At 47.2% G+C, this 18,613-nt stretch overlaps 2 protein-coding genes across 2 annotated transcripts; both read right to left on the bottom strand.

Moving 5' to 3' along the window:
* Positions 1–6,170: 6,170 nt before the first annotated feature.
* Positions 6,171–8,049, bottom strand: SLC39A2 (solute carrier family 39 member 2). Its single transcript, XM_032624154.1, is given in 5 exon segments — positions 6,171–6,668; positions 6,670–6,804; positions 7,256–7,303; positions 7,538–7,668; positions 7,871–8,049. Coding segments are annotated over 5 exon segments (957 nt in total). The 5' UTR covers positions 8,016–8,049.
* A 2,519-nt stretch (positions 8,050–10,568) lies between these two features.
* METTL17 (methyltransferase like 17) lies at positions 10,569–17,046 on the bottom strand. The gene is given in 15 exon segments (XM_032624155.1): positions 10,569–11,358; positions 11,434–11,618; positions 11,843–11,935; positions 12,192–12,242; positions 12,938–13,006; positions 13,277–13,384; positions 13,575–13,645; positions 14,236–14,330; positions 14,788–14,861; positions 15,107–15,233; positions 15,468–15,546; positions 16,425–16,562; positions 16,651–16,705; positions 16,707–16,805; positions 16,957–17,046. Coding segments are annotated over 15 exon segments (1,431 nt in total). The 5' UTR covers positions 17,038–17,046; the 3' UTR covers positions 10,569–11,252.
* Between the last annotated feature and the right edge of the window lie 1,567 nt (positions 17,047–18,613).

The raw sequence follows: 18,613 nt of genomic DNA, 5'->3' as shown, positions 1-18,613 counted from the left end.
GGAAGATCCCACGTGCCGTGGAGCAACTAAGCCTGTGTGCCACAACTACTGAGACTGCGCTCTAGAGCCCGTGAACCACGACTACTGAGTCCACGTGCCACAACTACTGAAGCTCACGTGCCTAGAGCCCGTGCTCCTCAACAAGAGAAGCCACTGCAATGAGAAGCCTGCGCACCACAACGAAGAGTAGCCCCCGCTCACTGCAACTAGAGAAAGCCCGTGCACAGCAACGAACACCCAACACAGCCAAAAATAAATAAAAATGAAGATAAACTTAAAAAAATAATAAGTAAAAATGAGACGGAACCATATAGCATTATTGGCAAGAGGATTGTGGGTAGACTATTACAAGGTCATTTGCCAGACTGCCTTATAGAAACCCCACAGGCAGTTTCCTCAGTGGAACTGAGCTGAGGACTAATGCAGCTTGGTGTCTGGTGCCAACACACTGGCATAAAAGTGGAGCATAGAATACGTTCTTGAACCTTGAGCTTTTCCTCGCTCTCTCTCCCAGGACCGAGTCTATTTTAAATACAGTAGGCCAGGAGCAGAAGGGGGCAGTATTAGGTGACCAGCAGAGTTATACAAGTTATAGAGCTAGTTATTGATGGTGAGGGTGTTGGCTAACCACACACAGGGCAGACAGCAAGCAGTGCTTAAACGTCACACTAAAGAAAAGAAACAGCATCATTGCACTCAGTGGACCAAACAGCTCCTAGAGCAACATGAGGAAAAGGCAAAGAACTCACAGCCTTGACCGGCAATAGCTGCTGTTGCTCGTTATGGAAGGGAAGGCGGGTCCTCCCAGTACATTCGCCTAAAAAGATAACACTGTTAGCAGGGTAATCTTCGGAAGAGGGAGTAAATTACAGTTGTGTGTACATAGGAGAGAGCGTGTGTGTGTGTGTGTGTGTGTATCTGTCATGGAGGATGTGTGTGAAATGGGTGGTGACTGTGTGTGTCTCTCTCCTACAGATGCCTCTGCATCTGTAAGAAACCCAAGAGTTAGGTAGAGGGAGAGATGCTGTCTGCTGGGAGCAAGGGAGAAGGGCTTTGCTGTCCTTGACTGACCCCTCTACTTTGTTGGTCCTGCACACTCCAGGCTAGCCCGTGGGGATTCAGTGCCCCCCTGTGGCTGGCATGGTTCTTCCTAACTTTCCCCAGCTCCCAGGTCCCTTCCTGAGTCCCCCACTGTTCTTTGTGACTCTAGCAGTAGCTATGGCGGGAGGGCCTGATACCATGGTCAGCAGTGGCCTGTGGCTCCTGCCCATTCTCAAGATCGGAGCTCAGAGGCTCAGAGGAGAGGTGGGGCGACTTCACAGATGTTGAACCGCAAACTACCGCCCTTTCGTCTCGGCTTCAGGCTTAGGACTCTGTTTCTCCCTTCCTCTCATTTTCAAGGAATGTTTCCCTGACTTTAGGAACAGAAGCCCAAGATAGCTAAGCAATGGTGCTACGGGAAGGAGATTAAAACTAGAAGAACACGGTCATGAGAGCTTTGGGTTGTCAGCTTGAAAATTCTGGAACTCATAAAGAGATATTAAAGGGTGATTCTCTAAAGGAACACACAAAGCAGTGAAACTACAGCAGGAGGGATAGATGTTAAGCTTTAAAGAGTACTCCTCTAATAGGGAAAAGCCAAAGTGGGAGACATGACCTAGAGAGATTTTAGCACTAACTGGAAAGTGAGAGTCTATTCTGACCAGAGGCCAGGGGTGTGGTCAGGGTAAACCATGCCCAGAACAATTTAGTTGTTTGCACACTTTCTCCTCACCAACATCAGAATTTTCGGCCAGTTGGATAAATATACAGTAAAAGTAGGATGCTTTCTGTTTCTGACATTCAGTGAGTCTAAAGACAGTAACTCAGAATAAAACTGAAATAAGGGGCTTCCCTGGTGGCGCAGTGGTTGAGAGTCTGCCTGCCGATGCAGGGGGCACGGGTTCGTGCCCCAGTCCGGGAAGATCCCATATGCCGCGGAGCCTACGCGTCTGGAGCCTGTGCTCCGCAACGGGAGAGGCCACAACAGTGAGAGGCCCGCGTACCGCAAAAAAAAAAAAAAAACTGAAATAAAAAGGAAAGCATTGACAACTGGCGTCTTTAGATTTAGTCCTTAAGCACCCCCACAGACTGGGGGTGGGTATTACCCCTGCCTGCACCCCTTTGGCTTCACCTTTGCTAGGAACCATGGCGCTTCCTCAGGTCAGCGGGGGGAACGTGAGGGCATGTGGCCGATCGGCACCCTCACACACGCCAGCCCGCTCCAAATCTGGCAGCTGTTTCTTGTACCCTGTCACCCAGAGCCAGGGACCGCTTCCTCTGGTGAGGGAGACAAGACACTGGAAAGCTGTCGTTCGGGGGAGGGTGAAGTGGCATGAATTGTCCCCTAAGAATCAGTCTGGAGCTCTTTGGTTTTTGTTCCTGGCTGTATCTTTTTTTTTTTTTTTTTTAAATTTTATTTATTTATTTATTTTTGGCTGTGTTGGGTCTTCGTTTCTGTGCGAGGGCTTTCTTTAGTTGTGGCAAGCGGGGGCCACTCTTCATCACCATGCGCGGCCCTCTCACTGTCGCGGCCTCTCTTGTTGAGGAGCACAGGCTTCAGACGTGCAGGCTCAGTTGTTGTGGCTCACGGGCTTAGTTGCTCCACGGCATGTGGGATCTTCCTGGCTGTATCTTGTTGACGTTGTGTCCTCTAACTGGCCTCCCGCCTGGCTCTGGGGTATTCACGAAACTCTGGTTTCCCTTTGATGCTGTTCCCCGTCTCCCTTTCTTCACAAATTCTTATCTTACAACTGCAATATCCAAACCCAATCCTCAACTTGTAAGCAAAGGAAAGGTGGAAAGCTCCAGGCGGTTGCTTCAGAAAATCATTTATTGGTGCAGAAATGGAAAGCTGGCTCAAAGTGGGAGGGCAATTGGAGGTCTCATTCTTTTGTTTTTGCTTCTGTTTAAATATAAAAAAAATAGATGGGGAGGAGAACGAGGGGTGGGGAAGGGACACAGGAGTTGAGAAGACTTGAAAACTGATTCACATAAACTCTCTTGTGACTATTCCAACTAGCTTCCCCTCTTATCTGCTTTCCTAACCTGTATATCTTCGCTCCTATTTTTATCTTTCAACTCTCATGATTCTAATTTTCTTCAGTTACAACCTATCTCTCAAGGCTGAGACAATCAAGGTTCACTCCTGAATCTGGCTTCTAGTCACCATGCCCTAGCTGACTCAGCTGTCCCTCCTGTCCTATGGTTCTCATGCCTGTTCTTATTCCATTCTTCCTCATTTCCAGCTCATTCAGAAATCACGTTCATCTTCCGCTCCCTTAGAGCCCTCTCTGGCTCCTTGCTGGAGATTCAGAGCTTTTGAAAATGATCAAGATTGTTCCTTTTTCTGATCCTGATGTTCTCTCTCTGCAGCATTCCCTAGCTCTATTCTAGCTCTCGATACAATATGGTTCAAACTAAAGATGGTTCCAGTCCTGGTTGGTAAGGATCTTGGGAAAGGAAAAGGAAATGGTCATTGGAAGGATGGCTGAAAGCAGAGGCTACAGGGGAATCTACAGGCCCCTGGGATGGGAGGGGGCAAAAAAATGCATGACCCATCCATGCTTGAAATCTCCAGCCTCTGCTCACTGACCTCAAATGCTGATAGCATCAGTGACCCAGAAACATGTGAAGAGCCTCGGAATTTTTTTTTTCTTTTGTGGTATGCGGGCCTCTCACTGTTGTGGCCTCTCCCGTTGCGGAGCACAGGCTCGGGACGCGCAGGCTCAGCGGCCATGGCTCACGGGCCCAGCCGCTCCGCAGCATGTGGGATCCTCCCGGACCAGGGCACGAACCCGTGTCCCCTGCATCGGCAGGCGGACTCTCAACCACTGCGCCACCAGGGAAGCCCGAGCCTCGGAATCTAATGTGCTTCTCCTCAAGCCTCCTCTCTATAGTCATACAAATCCTCTGTACCAGAAATAGCTCTCTAACTTCCATATAATCATGTCCCTTCCAATTTCTCCTTCCAAAGTCTGGGCAAGATCACTGGAGTTGAAAGCAGCAGAGAATCGATGGTGTGTGGGACATCTTCTGTTTGCCTCCCCAGACTTCTTTAGGATCTGTACCTCATAAGGCTAACCTGTCTGCAGTGCACCAACAGACATTTTCGTCCTTGGCTTCTTTGGTTTGGCTTCTTTCATTCTTGGTTTGGGTATGGCCAACAGGAGATGTTGGCAGTAGGTCAGAGAGTAGAAGGAGAGTGAGGGTATTCCTCTGGCTTCCTCCTGGTCAAGTCCCTGCAGGTTGCTTGCATCCCTGCACCAAGGCCACACCTCTTACTGGATGGCCCTCTAGTTTCTGGTAACTGCTCCCTCTGTTCAGCCTAGGTAACAGCATTATTATTCAGCCCCAGGGAATTACACCATCCCTTGTTGCTCTGTCTAAACCCTGCCCACACCTTTCTATATACTCCCTTTATTAAACTTGCCTCACTTATCCAATGTGTTCTTTGCTTTCTTATGAGACCCTAACGAAGAAGATGGGGAGGGAAAGGTAAGGAAGAAGAGAATCTACATCTTGAGCTTTTCTTAGAATCACAGAAACACGGCTTTGAACCCCAGCTAGCTATCAAGTCATTTCACTTTTCTAAATGCACTCCCCTATACTTAACAGGGATAAGATCTACCTGGCAGGGTGGGGAAGGGGAGATAATGTATGGGAAAGCAATAGCGCAGTGCCAGGTGCTCAATGTAGAAATTCTATTATTACTACCTGTGAGTGCATTCCATGTGAGAGCATTTAATACTGAAGGGAAAACGGAATAGGATGGTGCTTCCGGGAAATTATTTCCCATGTCAGACATTTTTATTTAGCTTTGCCTGAAGCTTGCCTTCTCACTGATCCCTGTGTGTGTACGCTGGGCTGCTGAGGAGGTTTGTGTATCTTAATTTATGGCGAGGGGAATGGGATGGACAGAGGACAGACTGAGACAAGAATGAAACTCAGGAGACCTTGTCCATGTTAAGGCCACTTGGGCTTCCACACCGAAAATATAAGAAGGGGCAAAGTGGTAAGCTGTTGAACCCACAGGGCACACCTTCTCTTTCCCAATTTCTCCACTAAGTCTGATATATTCCTCCATCTCGTGGGTCAGGGGCTGGGCAACAGCCACCCTGCTCCTCCTCAGTTGCACATAATGTATATGTCCTTAGCAGCTTTTAAGAGAAGCAACACATTGTAGGAGTTACTCAACTGAAAGGCAAACTGTCCAGCAGGGAGGGGCTGGAGCCCTAGCGGCAGGTCAGGCATGCAGAAGGAAAAGCGCTAAGTCGTGGCAGAGCCAAGTGATCAACCCAGGCATTTCTCTGCTGCCTTTCTCCCTCTCCAAACACACTGCTTCTTAATCCCTCAGCACAAGGCAGCTGGAGGGAGACAGAGACGCAAAGAAGAGCAAGAGTGGCCCTGAAGCCACACAGGGCTCAGCATGAAATGTAGGAACCAGATGGAAATAGGCTCCATTTAGCCTTATCTTAAGAGTCTGTTGGACACTTTGTGGGAGACTGGGAGTGGGGTGGGTGTGGTTAGCATAGGAAAAAAATCTAGATCCCTGTGGTTTCTGTTTTTTAACCTCTTCTCTCTAAATGCTGGGAACTCTGGCTCAGTTTCTCAACACCTGTACATAAGGTGGTAGTAAGTCGTTGGAATTTCAGCAACGCTCCCATGTCTCGAGAGGCATGGCCTGCAACTGACAGAATGGCTGGGGGCCCAATTCCAGAAAAGAAGACTGCATCCCACACTCACCCTTCCCGCTCTCCACTCCACCACCTCCTGTACCAGGTACCTCCTAGGCAACCCGGAGAAATGAAGTATAGCATGGCTGAAGGGGAAGGATAAAATGCACATTTTATTTACACACAGTAGGATAAACGGTCAAGAGTCAAATCTGGAGTGACGGTCTTTATATCAGTCCTCCAATTTATAGGCACTCAACTGAAACATCCTTTTCTCAGTCCTGCATGAGAAATGGCATCTCGCATAGCGAAAAGCTGGGGTCCAGGTTACGGAATGATGCCTAGTGGAATATCACTTTGTCTCAGTGAAGAAATGTCAGAGGGCTAAGGTCATTTGGGAGGCATCTCTTGGGGTAGGGAGGTCATCTTAGATCCATCAGAAAAGTCAGGAATCTCTCAGGCCCACAAGGCAATAAAGGCCATGAAAGCAAAACCTGCAGCTACACAGCCCCACTTGGCCAGAGGGGCTTCAGGACCTGCAAGCTCCCGGGGCAGAATTTCCAGGAAGGTGACATACAGGAAGGTGCCAGCTGCCATGCCTTCTAACACAGCCTGGGCCAAGCCTTGCCCCCCTTCAGAGACTCCCTGAGGCACAGCCAGCCCTAGGGCTAGGCCCAGGGGGGACATGAGAGCTAACGACAGTATGGAGAGCATGGCCCAACGTGATCCAGTGCCTACCTGCACCAGCCGCAGTCCTACACCAAACACTACGAGCCCCTTGTGAGCCAGGATGGCAAGACAGAGCTGCACGGTAGCTGCGATCGTTGGCTGCAGTCCCACAGCTAGACCTTCAAACACGGAGTGAAAGGAGAGTGAAAGCAAGAGGACGAGGACTCGCAGGGGACCTCGTGATGGTGAGGGTAGAGGTCCGTGGCTATGGGGTTCAAGGACATTAGGCCATACCCCATTCTTGCTCCTGCACTTTTGATCTTCCAGCAGCCCCAGGACAGCACTGCAAGGCCAGTGACTCCAAAAGGAAGACAAAGAAGAAGCCCAGGGAGATGATGAGCTCTCCATAGGGATACTCCATCTAGGAACAGAAAGAGGGGTTGTGAGATGGGAAAGGAAGGGAAGAAATTGCATTGGATGGACATGGGATTGGGAGACTGAAGAGAATGGGAAGTGTGGTAATAGAACGAAAAAAAGGGAAATGAAGCCAAGAGTAGACACGGACATTCGACAACAAGAATACCAGAGGGACTAAGGGAAATAATATTCAATAGGTTTAAAAATATGGGGAAATGATATGAAGCATGTCAAAGGGTCCAGAGAAAGAATGGAAGGCTAAACAAGAGTTCTTTCTGGGGTTTCATAAGCCCAAAAGGATTGGGTGGCTCCTCTTTTCTCCCATAATGGCCGCAGCTGAGGAGCAGAAGGAATTCCTGGAATTCCACACATAAATCCTCTCAAAAAGGTCTGGGTATTAAAGGCATCTCTGGTTCTCCTTACTCTCCAGGTAGGGGCTGGTGGGAGACACTTACAAAAGCTGAATCAGCGTCATCAGAATTCCCCTCACTGTTTGTGCTGTTCTAGGGAGAAAAAAAAGCACAAATTAGACAAGGGAAAGAGCAGCTCAGCTTCCTGTCCTGTGCCTTCGGCTCCATCACTTTCCTTAAAGGCCAATCTGACCTGTTTCCATCATTCCGCGCAAGAGCTGTCATCTTCCCTGTTGTTCCTCCTGTGTCCTTGGCTTCATTACTTTCCCTGGTTCTGTTCAGCATTCTGGCCTCACAGCCCTGCAGCTCAGCAACTCTGCTGCTCACCTGTATCACCAACTTCTGGATCTCTGATTCAATTCCCTCCAAGGCTTCAGCAGTCATGTGCATGAACCCCGCTCCCAGGAAAATGCCAGCAGAAGTGCAGCTCAGGAGGCTGAGGACCCGGCGGTGACGACCTAATAAACAGCAGGAGTTACAATCCAGCTGGCAAAGAGGAGACAGACACAATGACTAAAGAGCCACAGGCAGCACCCCATGTCCCAAGCTTGGGGATGATGAGAGAATCAGAGCAAGATCAGGATAGGGTGACAAGGCTGAGTCAGACTTAGGTTATGGGGACAAAGACATGGTCGGGCTGTACTGTGTCAGTCTGGAAACCATTTGAAGCAGGATGGTGGAAAAGGCCACAGACCAGAGTGAGAACCAGCAGGGAAAACAGGCAGCCAACTTTTACTCCTAGTAGTGGCTCCATCCTTTGGTACAGGGTAAGTAGAGGCCTCAGGATAACAAAGGGGAGTGACATCTTCGCGCAGGAGTGGTGTCTCAGGTGGTCAAAGCTGGAGCCTCCACTCTTCTCAGTTTTCAGAAGGCTATTGGTCTTCTTTCTGGTCTGTGTGGCCTCTTCTTGCGCAGCCTTGCATAGAAAACTTGCCCAGCCCCAGCTTCCCGCCCTTCCCCTACATGGAGGCCCCTCCCCTGGCTGACGCCTTCCTGAATTTAGAAATCAGAAACTCTGGACTCCCTGCCAGGCACAGCCTGGTGCTGTGTCTTCTCCTCCTTTTGAATGCTCTAACCCAAGGGCTGTGGAGTCTTAGTTCTCATCTGGGGCTGTTCTAATCCAAAAAGGGAGTCTCTGGTAGCTCTCCCCGGCTGTTTTGTGTTGGGGACAATCTGGTCCTGCCTCACTCAGGACATTTGATCTAAGCCGTCCATACCCTCTCTACCCCACCTCAAGTCTTATAGCTTGCTATGCTGATACCTGAACTGCACCCTTTCAGAGGGGATTTGGGGCCACTTGGGGTGAGAAGGAGGGCCTGGGAAGTGGAGCTGCCAGCACTCTGTGGGAACTAGCAGAGGAGGGGGACTCCTCTCTCCTGTAACCCCAGAAAAATAGCTCCAGGCATGGAAATGTCTAGAAGGAAGATTTCTAGTATTACAACATCAATACGGTTGTAACTTTTGACTATGCCTGTTTCCTGATATAAATTATAGGAGAGGGACTGAGAGTTTTAGGACAAAGAAAGTTGCTCTAGCTCTGAAACAGCAAGGCCTAAGGGAAAACTGAAGGCTCCTGCCTGGATATATGAGGGTGGAGATAGATTCAGCCCTGAGGGGAATCAACTCTTGAGAGAAATTTATGAAGTGAACTCTGAGGGAGCTGAGAAAGTTGAAAGGAGGGAGAAAAAAACAGAAGCCAAGCAGCTGCTGATTCCCCTATTCAGGTGGCCTGCCTAAGAACCCTGAGACCTGTTGAGCCAGTTCTCAGGGAGCTGGGGATGGCTTCCCCCACTACTCCAGATTATCTCCAGGACTCCGTGGGAAGTCCTGGAATCTGGTGGAAGCAGTAGGATTCTTCCAGGACAGGGTGAGCTGGAGATTTGTGTGGGAGCCATTGAAAATCTGAGGATTCTCTTCATTATAGGATAGGCCATGACAACAGACTTCTACACCTTTTAAGAATCACAAGATCCACTTCCATTCTTTGAAAACTTTTAATTTTTATTAAAACCTAAGCAAACACAGCTATCTGGGGGTACTGTTGCTGAAACTCAGCCTCTGTTCACCAGTGCTGAACAGAGACACAGAGACAGAGTTTTCGGTGAAGTATAAAAGAGTAGCTTTTATTGCTTTGCCAGGCAAAGGAGGCCACAGCAGGCTAATGCCCTAAAGACTGTATCCTCCCTTAAGAGAGAACAGCAAGGGGTCTTATAGTTTGGAAGTGGAAAATAGGGCCATAGATACGGATCAGGTAGATGCAAGCTTGCATTCTTCACTTCTGGAAAATTTCAAAGCTCGTGTTAGGTGCTCTCCTCTCCGGACTGGTTCTGGTGGTCCTTGACATTATCGCAGACCTTCTTTCTGGAATGAACAATGCTCACAAGGGAAGGGAGTCTTAGGGTGTTTCCTTGGAGGAGTAAACACCAGGTGCATAGTACAATTCTAGCTAGAAGGCAATCATTTGCAAAGTGCAATTAAACAAGAAAGAAAAGCATCTGTGAAAGGATGGCCGAGTGAGCTAAAAGAATAAGGCTGTTTTGTGTTGGGGACAATCTGGTCCTGCTTCACTCAGGACATTTGATCTAAGCCGTCCATACCCTCTCTACCCCACCTCAAGTCTTATAGCTTGCTATGCTGATACCTGAACTGTACCCTTTCAGAGGGGATTTGGGGCCACTTGGGGTGAGGAGGGCCTGGGAAGTGGAGCTGCCAGCACTCTGTGGGAACTAGCAGAGGAGGGGGACTCCCCTCTCCTGTAACCCCAGAAAAATAGCTCCAGGCATGGAAATGTCTAGAAGGAAGATTTCTAGTATTACAACATCAATACGGTTATAACTTTTGACTATGCCTGTTTCCTGATATAAATTATAGGAGAGGGACTGAGAGTTTTAGGATAAAGAAAGTCGTTCTAGCTCTGAAACAGCAAGGCCTAAGGGAAAACTGAAGGCTCCTGCCTGGATATATGAGGGTGGAGATAGATTCAGCCCTGAGGGGAATCAACTCTTGAGAGAAATTTATGAAATGAACTCTGAGGGAGCTGAGAAGTTGAAAGGAAAGGAGGGAGAAAAAAACAGAAGCCAAGCAGCTGCTGATTCCCCTATTCAGGTGGCCTGCCTAACGACCCCGAGACCTGTTGAGCCAGTTCTCAGGGAGCTGGGGATGGCTCCCCCACTACTCCAGATTATCTCCAGGACTCCGTGGGAAGTCCTGGAATCTGGTGGAAGCAGCAGGATTCTTCCAGGACAGGGTGAGCTGGAGATTTGTGTGGGAGCCATTGAAAATCTGAGGATTCTCTTCATTATAGGATAGGCCATGACAACAGACTTCTACACCTTTTAAGAATCACAAGATCCACTTCCATTCTTTGAAAACTTTTAATTTTTATTAAAACCTAAGCAAACACAGCTATATAGGGGTACTGTTGCTGAAACTCAGCCTCTGTTCACCAGTGCTGAACAGAGACACAGAGACAGAGTTTTCGGTGAAGTATAAAAGAGTAGTTTTTATTGCTTTGCCAGGCAAAGGAGGCCACAGCAGGCTAATGCCCTAAAGACTGTATCCTCCCTTAAGAGAGAACAGCAAGGGGTCTTATAGTTTGGAAGTGGAAAATAGGGCCATAGATACGGATCAGGTAGATGCAAGCTTGCATTCTTCACTTCTGGAAAATTTCAAAGCTCGTGTTAGGTGCTCTCCTCTCCGGACTGGTTCTGGTGGTCCTTGAGATTATCGCACGGTGACCTTCTTTCTGGAATGAACAATGCTCACAAGGGAAGGGAGTCTTAGGGAGTGTTTCCTTGGAGGAGTAAACACCAGGTGCATAGTACAATTCTAGCTAGAAGGCAATCATTTGCAAAGTGCAATTAAACAAGAAAGAAAAGCATCTGTGAAAGGATGGCCGAGTGAGCTAAAAGAATAAGGCCTACTATAATGGAGGCTATTTTAACTAGCTCTTTGCTGTAAAAGTACCAGCACTCCCATCCTGGATACCAGGTAGCTTCAGCCTTGGCAGTCATGATAGAAGAAAACACGTTACACATCCTTGTCAACTCTCAGGGGGATCTTGAGCAGGTGATGGAGGCAGCTCAGATGGCGTGATCACAGGTAAACGATCTCCCCAGGAGCTGACACGGGCACAGCGATACAAATCCCTATATAAAACAGAGGGTCAATGTGGGCTGCAGGTTCTTGCTACCTTCCACTAGTTTTGGTCACACCCTCTATACCTGCCATGTCTGCGGGCTGTGATCACAGCATGCTGCATATGCCCATCTGGACAGCACAGGTGACAATGCACATGGCGTGGCCGTTTAAGAACAGGCTGAGTGATTCGGGGCCAGCGATTAGCCTCCTCCGGAGACCCTCGGGCAAGGATTACCATCGAGAACTTTTCCTCCTTTGGCTTCTTGTTCTAAGATAAGGATATAGAGATGGCTTAGAGGTAAAAGACAAGGGAAAAAAAATTTTTGAACCCCATTCATACAGCGCTTTTCATATTCTGTAAGTCACGCACATTCAGGGCCTAAAATCTCCAAGCTATTCTCTGAATTTTCCAAATCCTCCCACCTCTGAGTCTTTTTCATTGTGCCCTCCCAGGCTACTTTCTCCCTACCACAGTATTCCCAGAGTACATACCCAGCTGAAGGGGATGGGATGGTAGGCCTGGGAAAAGCTACAGGCCAGGGGCTTAGAGGCTGTCAACTGGGGACAGGGAAGTTCATGGGGACACTGTGAACACAAACAAAAGACATGACGTAAGACAAAAGAACAGATCATAAAACCGAAAAACTAAGAGTGAGAGTCAAGAAGGGCTAGGGATAAGGAAGCACAGGAGCAGAGGGTAGGAAAGCCAGAGGAATCACTAAGAAAGAAACTGGATAGGGACACAAAGTAGTGGAGGTGGCTTAGCTTTACTCTCTTACTTTTCCTGGCCACAGCTGAGTTCAGATCTTTGCGTGCTGGGAAAGGGAGAAGTAATACTCACCGGGGCAAAGACAAAACCAGGTCGAGGGTCCAAAGGTGACTTCTCTTTTCCCTGAAATCAAAAAAATTAGGTTGGGCCTGAGGGGTCTATTCTCATAACTCAATCTCTGCACTCAGTAAATTGAGGACTCCTCTAACATTCAATTCTGGTAATTATTAACTATGTTCTTTGAATTAAGCTGGCTGCTTCTTTAATACTCCAGACAAAGAACTTTCTCTTTGCAGCAGGAGAAAGGCAGAAACTTGGAACATAGTATGGTGCTCTCCCTTGTCAGCAACCTCCACTCTCAAAAAGATCCCACTCTAAATAAAACAATTAAATTTATGATTATACACTGGCTCATACTGTCCCAAAGAGATAAGGTTCTCGGCTCAGAAATGCCCTGGATCAGGAGTCGGCAAACATGTTTTTTCTTAAAGGCCCAGAGAGTAGGCAAAATCTGTTTCTTTCCTAACTATTCAACTGCTGTTTGTACTGTGAAAATAGCCATAGACAACAGACATACAGCCACAGACATACAAACAAACACGGCTCATATAAAAACAGGTGGCAGGCTGGATCTGACCCACAGGCCCAAGTTTGCCAACCACTACCCTATATTCATAATGACTTCATATGCCTACTATCTTGAGAATTATCCTCACCATTGTATGACAGAGTCCCTTCAGTTTTCACAGGTGTGCCAGTAACTGGTGAGAATAGGTAGGGTATGGAGGGTAAGGTGAAAAAAGGAGAAAGAACCTTACGTTAAGGACCAGGTCCCTGGCGTCCATGAGAAGGGAGTGCCCAGCTTTTGTTCCATTCTCCACCAATATCTGATTACAAAAGCGGATAAGAAGAAGCCCCAAATTACATGAAAACATAAATGTCAGTAGCTCTGTAAGAACATTCCCAGATGGAATAGGGATCCTAAAGAAATGGGCATTATATATAAGATGTGGATGGGGACCCTACAAGAGGGACAAAGGGATCTATATAAGAGAAAAATGGTCAAGAATGAAGACAAGCTCCAATGGGGAGAAGGAAAGCCATGAAACCCATGAAGCTGCTTTAAAACTTGAAGGGAAAAAGGGGTTTCTACTCACCAGAAAATGACCTGTCTTGCGCCACAAGGTTTGGACTACGTCAGTGTGGTTGGCCTTGCTGGGCAGTTCACTGAGAGAAAAGGCTGATACCACCACATCAAATTGTACCTGGTGCACAGGACAAGGAACATGACAGACCTGACACCTCCCTCTTCTAAGAGTACAACAAAGGTCTATCCCACTAAATTTCTTCTGCTTTCTTTTATTTTCTAACACTTAATGCTAGGTTGCAAAGCCAAGGCCACAGTTTTCCATGTGCATACTCCACATTTAGCATACTTTAAACATCGCCACTTGCCTTGGGTGATACAGGTAGAAACTGTCTGAAAAAGACACCTGGCACATAAGGCATCCCAGATCCTGAACCACCTGTAGAAGTAGAGATGTGGCAACTATGAGTGTACAGGTGTAAACTGAAGTGACATTCCGATAAGAAACATGGCCCCGAGAACAAAGAGAAACGCTAGCTGAGAGTGAGATGCAATAGAGTAAGCAACTATAAAAAAGGGCCGGGAGAATATTGGGTCACCTGGTCCTGTTATTCTCGTCCTACCCATTCACAGTCCAACAAAGGCCTCCAGCATCTTCTGCTGGACTATCGCATTGGAAGATCAGACTCATTTTTAACTTTTAGCCCTCTCCTCTACTCCCCAATAAAAGACCCTCTCTTGTACTCCTTTGCTTTTTTAATTTTTATTTATTTATTTTGCGGTACGCGAGCCTCTCACTGTTGTGGCCTCTCCCGTTGCGGAGCACAGACTCCAGACGCGCAGGCTCAGCGGCCATGGCTCACGGGCCCAGCCGTTCCGCGGCACGTGGGATCTTTCCGGATCAGAGCAGGAACCTGTGTCCCTGCATCAGCAGGCGGACGCTCAACCACTGTGCCACCAGGGAAGCCCTCCTTTGCTTTTTAAATTCCTTCAACTCTGGAAAAGCCCTTCCTTATACTTTGTCCTCACCTTTCAGTAGCTTTTCTGCCAATTCCAACATGGCTGCTGAGCTGTCCACACACATATATTCCTGTAGGCTCTGGCCCCAAGTACTGTGAGCAGCCCTAAAATGGCAAAAAATGTATCGCCAGCTCTCATGACAGAGTCACCCCTGCGAGAGACCCCTCTGTTCCCAACCCACCCCTGGAGAAACAGAGTGCTATGTTAAAATAGTTGGAAAAACTAATAGTGTTATTTTCTTATTTCATTTACAACTCCTTAAAAAAAGGCAGACTCAAAAATTATTTGTGCACAAAAAAATCTTGATGATATGTAAAACCTCCACCCTAAATTCCTTTCCTTTTTTATCCTTCTAATCATGGATCTTTTTTTCACTTGACATTTCTTTATGTTCTGGCCCTAATCCATATACCTTCTCATGCCTTGTCTAATCTGAGGGAAGAAACATTCCAGTCCCCAACTTTCCTATTCTCCCTCTGGTTCTCCAGTCTCTTGATATTGACGTGGTGTAAGCATGGCTCTCTAGAACTAGAAGTGACAGAGAAAGAGAAAGAGACTCACCAGGTGACAGAGCCAGTACCTGAGCCAAAGTCCATCAAGGTTTGTGGCTGGAAGTCTGGAAGTCGAGCTTGGATCTAAAGAAATATACAACACCCCACAGTAGACGCTTGGTAAACATGAATTAGGGGACCACAACAGAGAAAATGAGATATGAATGCCTTTTAAGATTCAATGTAAATGCTTTATAGAATAGAAAGCTCTTAAAACAGTGCTTCTAAACCTTTCTTGGGTCAAAAATTCCTTTCAGAGGATAGAGAACCTCCTAAAAAAAAAAAAAATGCACATGCAACATCCCAAGTATCCTACCCCAGAAGACTACTTTATGAATACGGGAAACTGACGGTAGGAAATTGAGCGAATTTCACCTCATGAATGCCCTGGAGACTGCTGCAAAGCCACCATCCAGTCTTGCTGCCATATACACCAGGCTCAGTCCCTCATTGTAGCTGCCAGAAAAAACCAGAGTCATACACTGGGAAACAACCTCTATCCCGTTAGCTACCCTCTGACTTTAGGAAATGAAATCTTTGGAAAGGGCTCTTCCAGCTCAACACTTTCACTTCTCAACACAGAAGAGTCCTAGGGAGGCTTACAAGCCAGGTCACTTTTTCCAAACACAAAATTGTGTAACTGTACTTCCCCCAGTCTCCTTCTTCTGCAGCCCTTCTAGTCTCCCTTACCTCAACTCTTGCCAATGATAGGTAGTTCTACGGAGAGCATGCAGCACTTCTCCACAAAGTTTTTCCATCTGACATGAGTCTGGGGTGAGAACAAGGACTGGAAGTGAGGACCTAGGAAGAACAGGGCTCAGATCCAATATTTGAATAGACTGCCTGCCCATTCATCCCCAATTCCCACCTGGGAAAAGCCTCAAAGCTTAAGAAAGAAGTCAAACCTAGAGAAAAGTTTCAGGTAAGAATAACAATGACCACCACCACCACCAAAGTGTATCAGATAGTATATCTTCTCTAACAGCAGTTTATTCAACTCAACCAACTCTATCCCCACAGGTTTGTTCTATATTAAAAGGAGGTTGTAACAAAATTTAAAGGATAGGATAAACACAGTATTTGTGGATTTCTTCACCTCCCCAAAACTTAATATTGTGACGTCTCCAATCCTCCTATAGGGAGGAAAGGGGCTTGAAAAACTAAAGTCTCATGATTGTGTTTTGTTCAGTACTATCTCATCTACCGAGCACCTACTATGAACCAGATCCTATGAGACGTTCGGAGAATACAAGATGAATAAAAGGCAGGTCTCTTAATAAGAGACAACTCATAACCATAAAAATAACCTGATAAATGATTCTCCTTTCCCTGTAGTGGGTTTTAGTACTGGACATGAACTTTATTTTACTTGAAAACTTAGATGGTCTTAATCCAGTGGACTTGGAGGACAAAGCCAAAGATCTAAGTTTCGACAGGATACTGAAGCACTCACTGACTTTTACTCAAGCCCCACGAGCAATCTCTGAAATAATGTCTTCTCTTAGTAAGGCATCATTGTAATAACTGCTCTCGCCAGAAAGTCACATAAGAAATTGCAGGTATCTGTTTAAGAGCTGCGAAATTATTTCTTGCTTTTCATTTCCCTCTGCTTTTTCAATTTGGCCTACTCTTTATTCTAAGCCCTACCTGCGTTTTTCCAGAGAAATTTTTTCTCAAGATGGACAGCCCGTCTTTGCAACTCCTCTGGCTCTACAGGTAAATGCCGACTCCAGAGATAATTGGTCAGTGCTTGCACCTGCTTCTCCATATTGGGCATCGAGCTCTCTAAGGACCAAAGATGAAAAGTGGAATCACTTGCACGCAGGCCCACTTTCCGCTTCTTCTCGAGCCTCCATTTCCCCCCGTTACTCACCCAGCAGCAGTAACTGCGCGGCGTCAACCAATACTTGCGGCAGCCGCACGCGCGAACAGCTGCAGGATGCCGGGGGTGCCGGCGATGGGCCCTCTTCCCAGGAAATCAGACTTGTTATCCACCTGGGATACGCCGGGCACGAGGGCAGCGAGCGCCTGCAGGCCGGGAAAGAAAAGCTGATTGGGGGGCAGAAAGCATGGCTGCGGACGCTGGCTAAAGGAGGGGCGGCGGAGAGCGGTCCTCCTAGGAGCGGAGCTGTTTCTGAGACCCAGAGCCTCTTCGACAGCAGGGAAAGTAAGCACTCACTCGGGACTGGGGAGCTATTCCGAGGCCGCGGCGCCATCTGCCTAATGTCAGCAGATACGCCGGTCCTCTAGCGGTCGCCATGGAGCCAGAGGTGAACCGGCAGCGGAAATTTAGGTGCAGTGACCCTCTCACTCGCCGCGGCGAACATCCTCCGCGGAACGTCGGCGAGGGACAGAATCAGCCAACGAGGAGAACGAGGGCTTGCTAGTAGCCAATAAGCAATCGATATGTAAAGCTCCTTGAAGAGCGTACGTGCGCCTCAGTTCCGACGTAGCGAGCCGGAAGCGAGGTGGCCTCGACTCTGTGTTGGGATTTGTCTCCTCCTCCAGGAATCTAGAGGGCGGGAGGGGGAAGGGGCGGGCCCTTTGCTGCGGGCTTTAGAAACGCGTCAGAGACCCGCAGAGTTTGTGTTTGTATCAACTACCTGTGGTTTTTTTTTTTTTTCTCTTCTGGATAACGCTGAAGTCTTGGGATTTTTACCTCCTGTGTGAAACGGAGAGAATGCAATATCGGAAAGGTGAAATAAGGAAAGCCAGATTTAGGCGTCCGAATTTAACAGAATAATGGGTAATACTAGATTTAATGTTTTTTGCATGTTAGATTCTCTTAATATTAAACCAGTACTCTTAGATAAATAGCCACCATGAGAACATTATGTTCCAGGTAGTGTGGCAAGCACTTTTATATGGTACTACCTCATTTAGTCCCCACAATTCTATGGGTAGGTTACTTTAAACCCCATTTTGCACCAGTGAAAGTGAGTGTTCAGGTGGCTCTTACGCCAAGATCACAGAGCTGTTAGGTGAAAACAAGATTTAAACCTCGGCAGTCTAAGTCTGATCGTCACCTTTAAACATATGCTCTACTGCATAATGTTGGTACTTAGAATGCAAGTTACCAAGTGCCAACTACAGATTGGCACTTGCCATCTACCTCTAGAAGGATTAAATCATGAGCTGCTGCAGCTGCTGAACTTTAACACTCTCTGAAAGGAGTTCAGGGTGGAGATCAAGAATGAGGCACTCTGTGCTCTGGGAAGAACTGGCGGAGAAGACCTTCAGAGAGTTAGATACTTACAGGAGATGATTTTTATGAGCCCAATTCTTGCATCTCCGCATATCTAGAAAAGCACTAAAATATTTCTTGGTGAAGTCTGCTTCTCATGACTAGCATGTGACCTTCACAAAAGTAGCAGCAACCTTCTGCAAAAATGTGTGCTTGGGACCTCCTGGCGGTCCAGTGGTTAAGACTTTGTGCTTCCACTGCAGGTGACACGGGTTCGATCCCTGGTTGGGGACCTAAGATCCCACATGCCGTGTGGCTTGGCCAAATAAATAAATAATTTAAAATGTGTGCTTGATTGCAGGTATCCCCCGCACCCCTCACCAAAATCACATATATACTGACCTAACCCCCTGCCTCTTTGGAGCAGAGCTATCTGAAATGCTGTCTCCCGGGCTATACTCCTCATTTTGCCCCCAAATAAACTTAATTCACAACGTTCACATTGTGCTTTTTTTCTTAGTTAACACAAGTTAACTAAGAACAATAAGCTTTTTTTCTTAGTTAACACAAGTTAACTAAGAACAATAAGCTCACTAAGTTAACTAAGAACAATAAGCTAAATGTTCTGAAGTATTAAATTAACGTGTAGCAT

This window comes from Phocoena sinus, chromosome 2 (genome assembly GCF_008692025.1).
Source record: "Phocoena sinus isolate mPhoSin1 chromosome 2, mPhoSin1.pri, whole genome shotgun sequence".
NCBI classification, from domain to species: Eukaryota; Metazoa; Chordata; class Mammalia; order Artiodactyla; family Phocoenidae; genus Phocoena; species Phocoena sinus.
The sequence above is the reverse complement of the archived record's forward strand: the minus strand, read 5'-3'. Positions and strand labels throughout refer to the sequence as shown.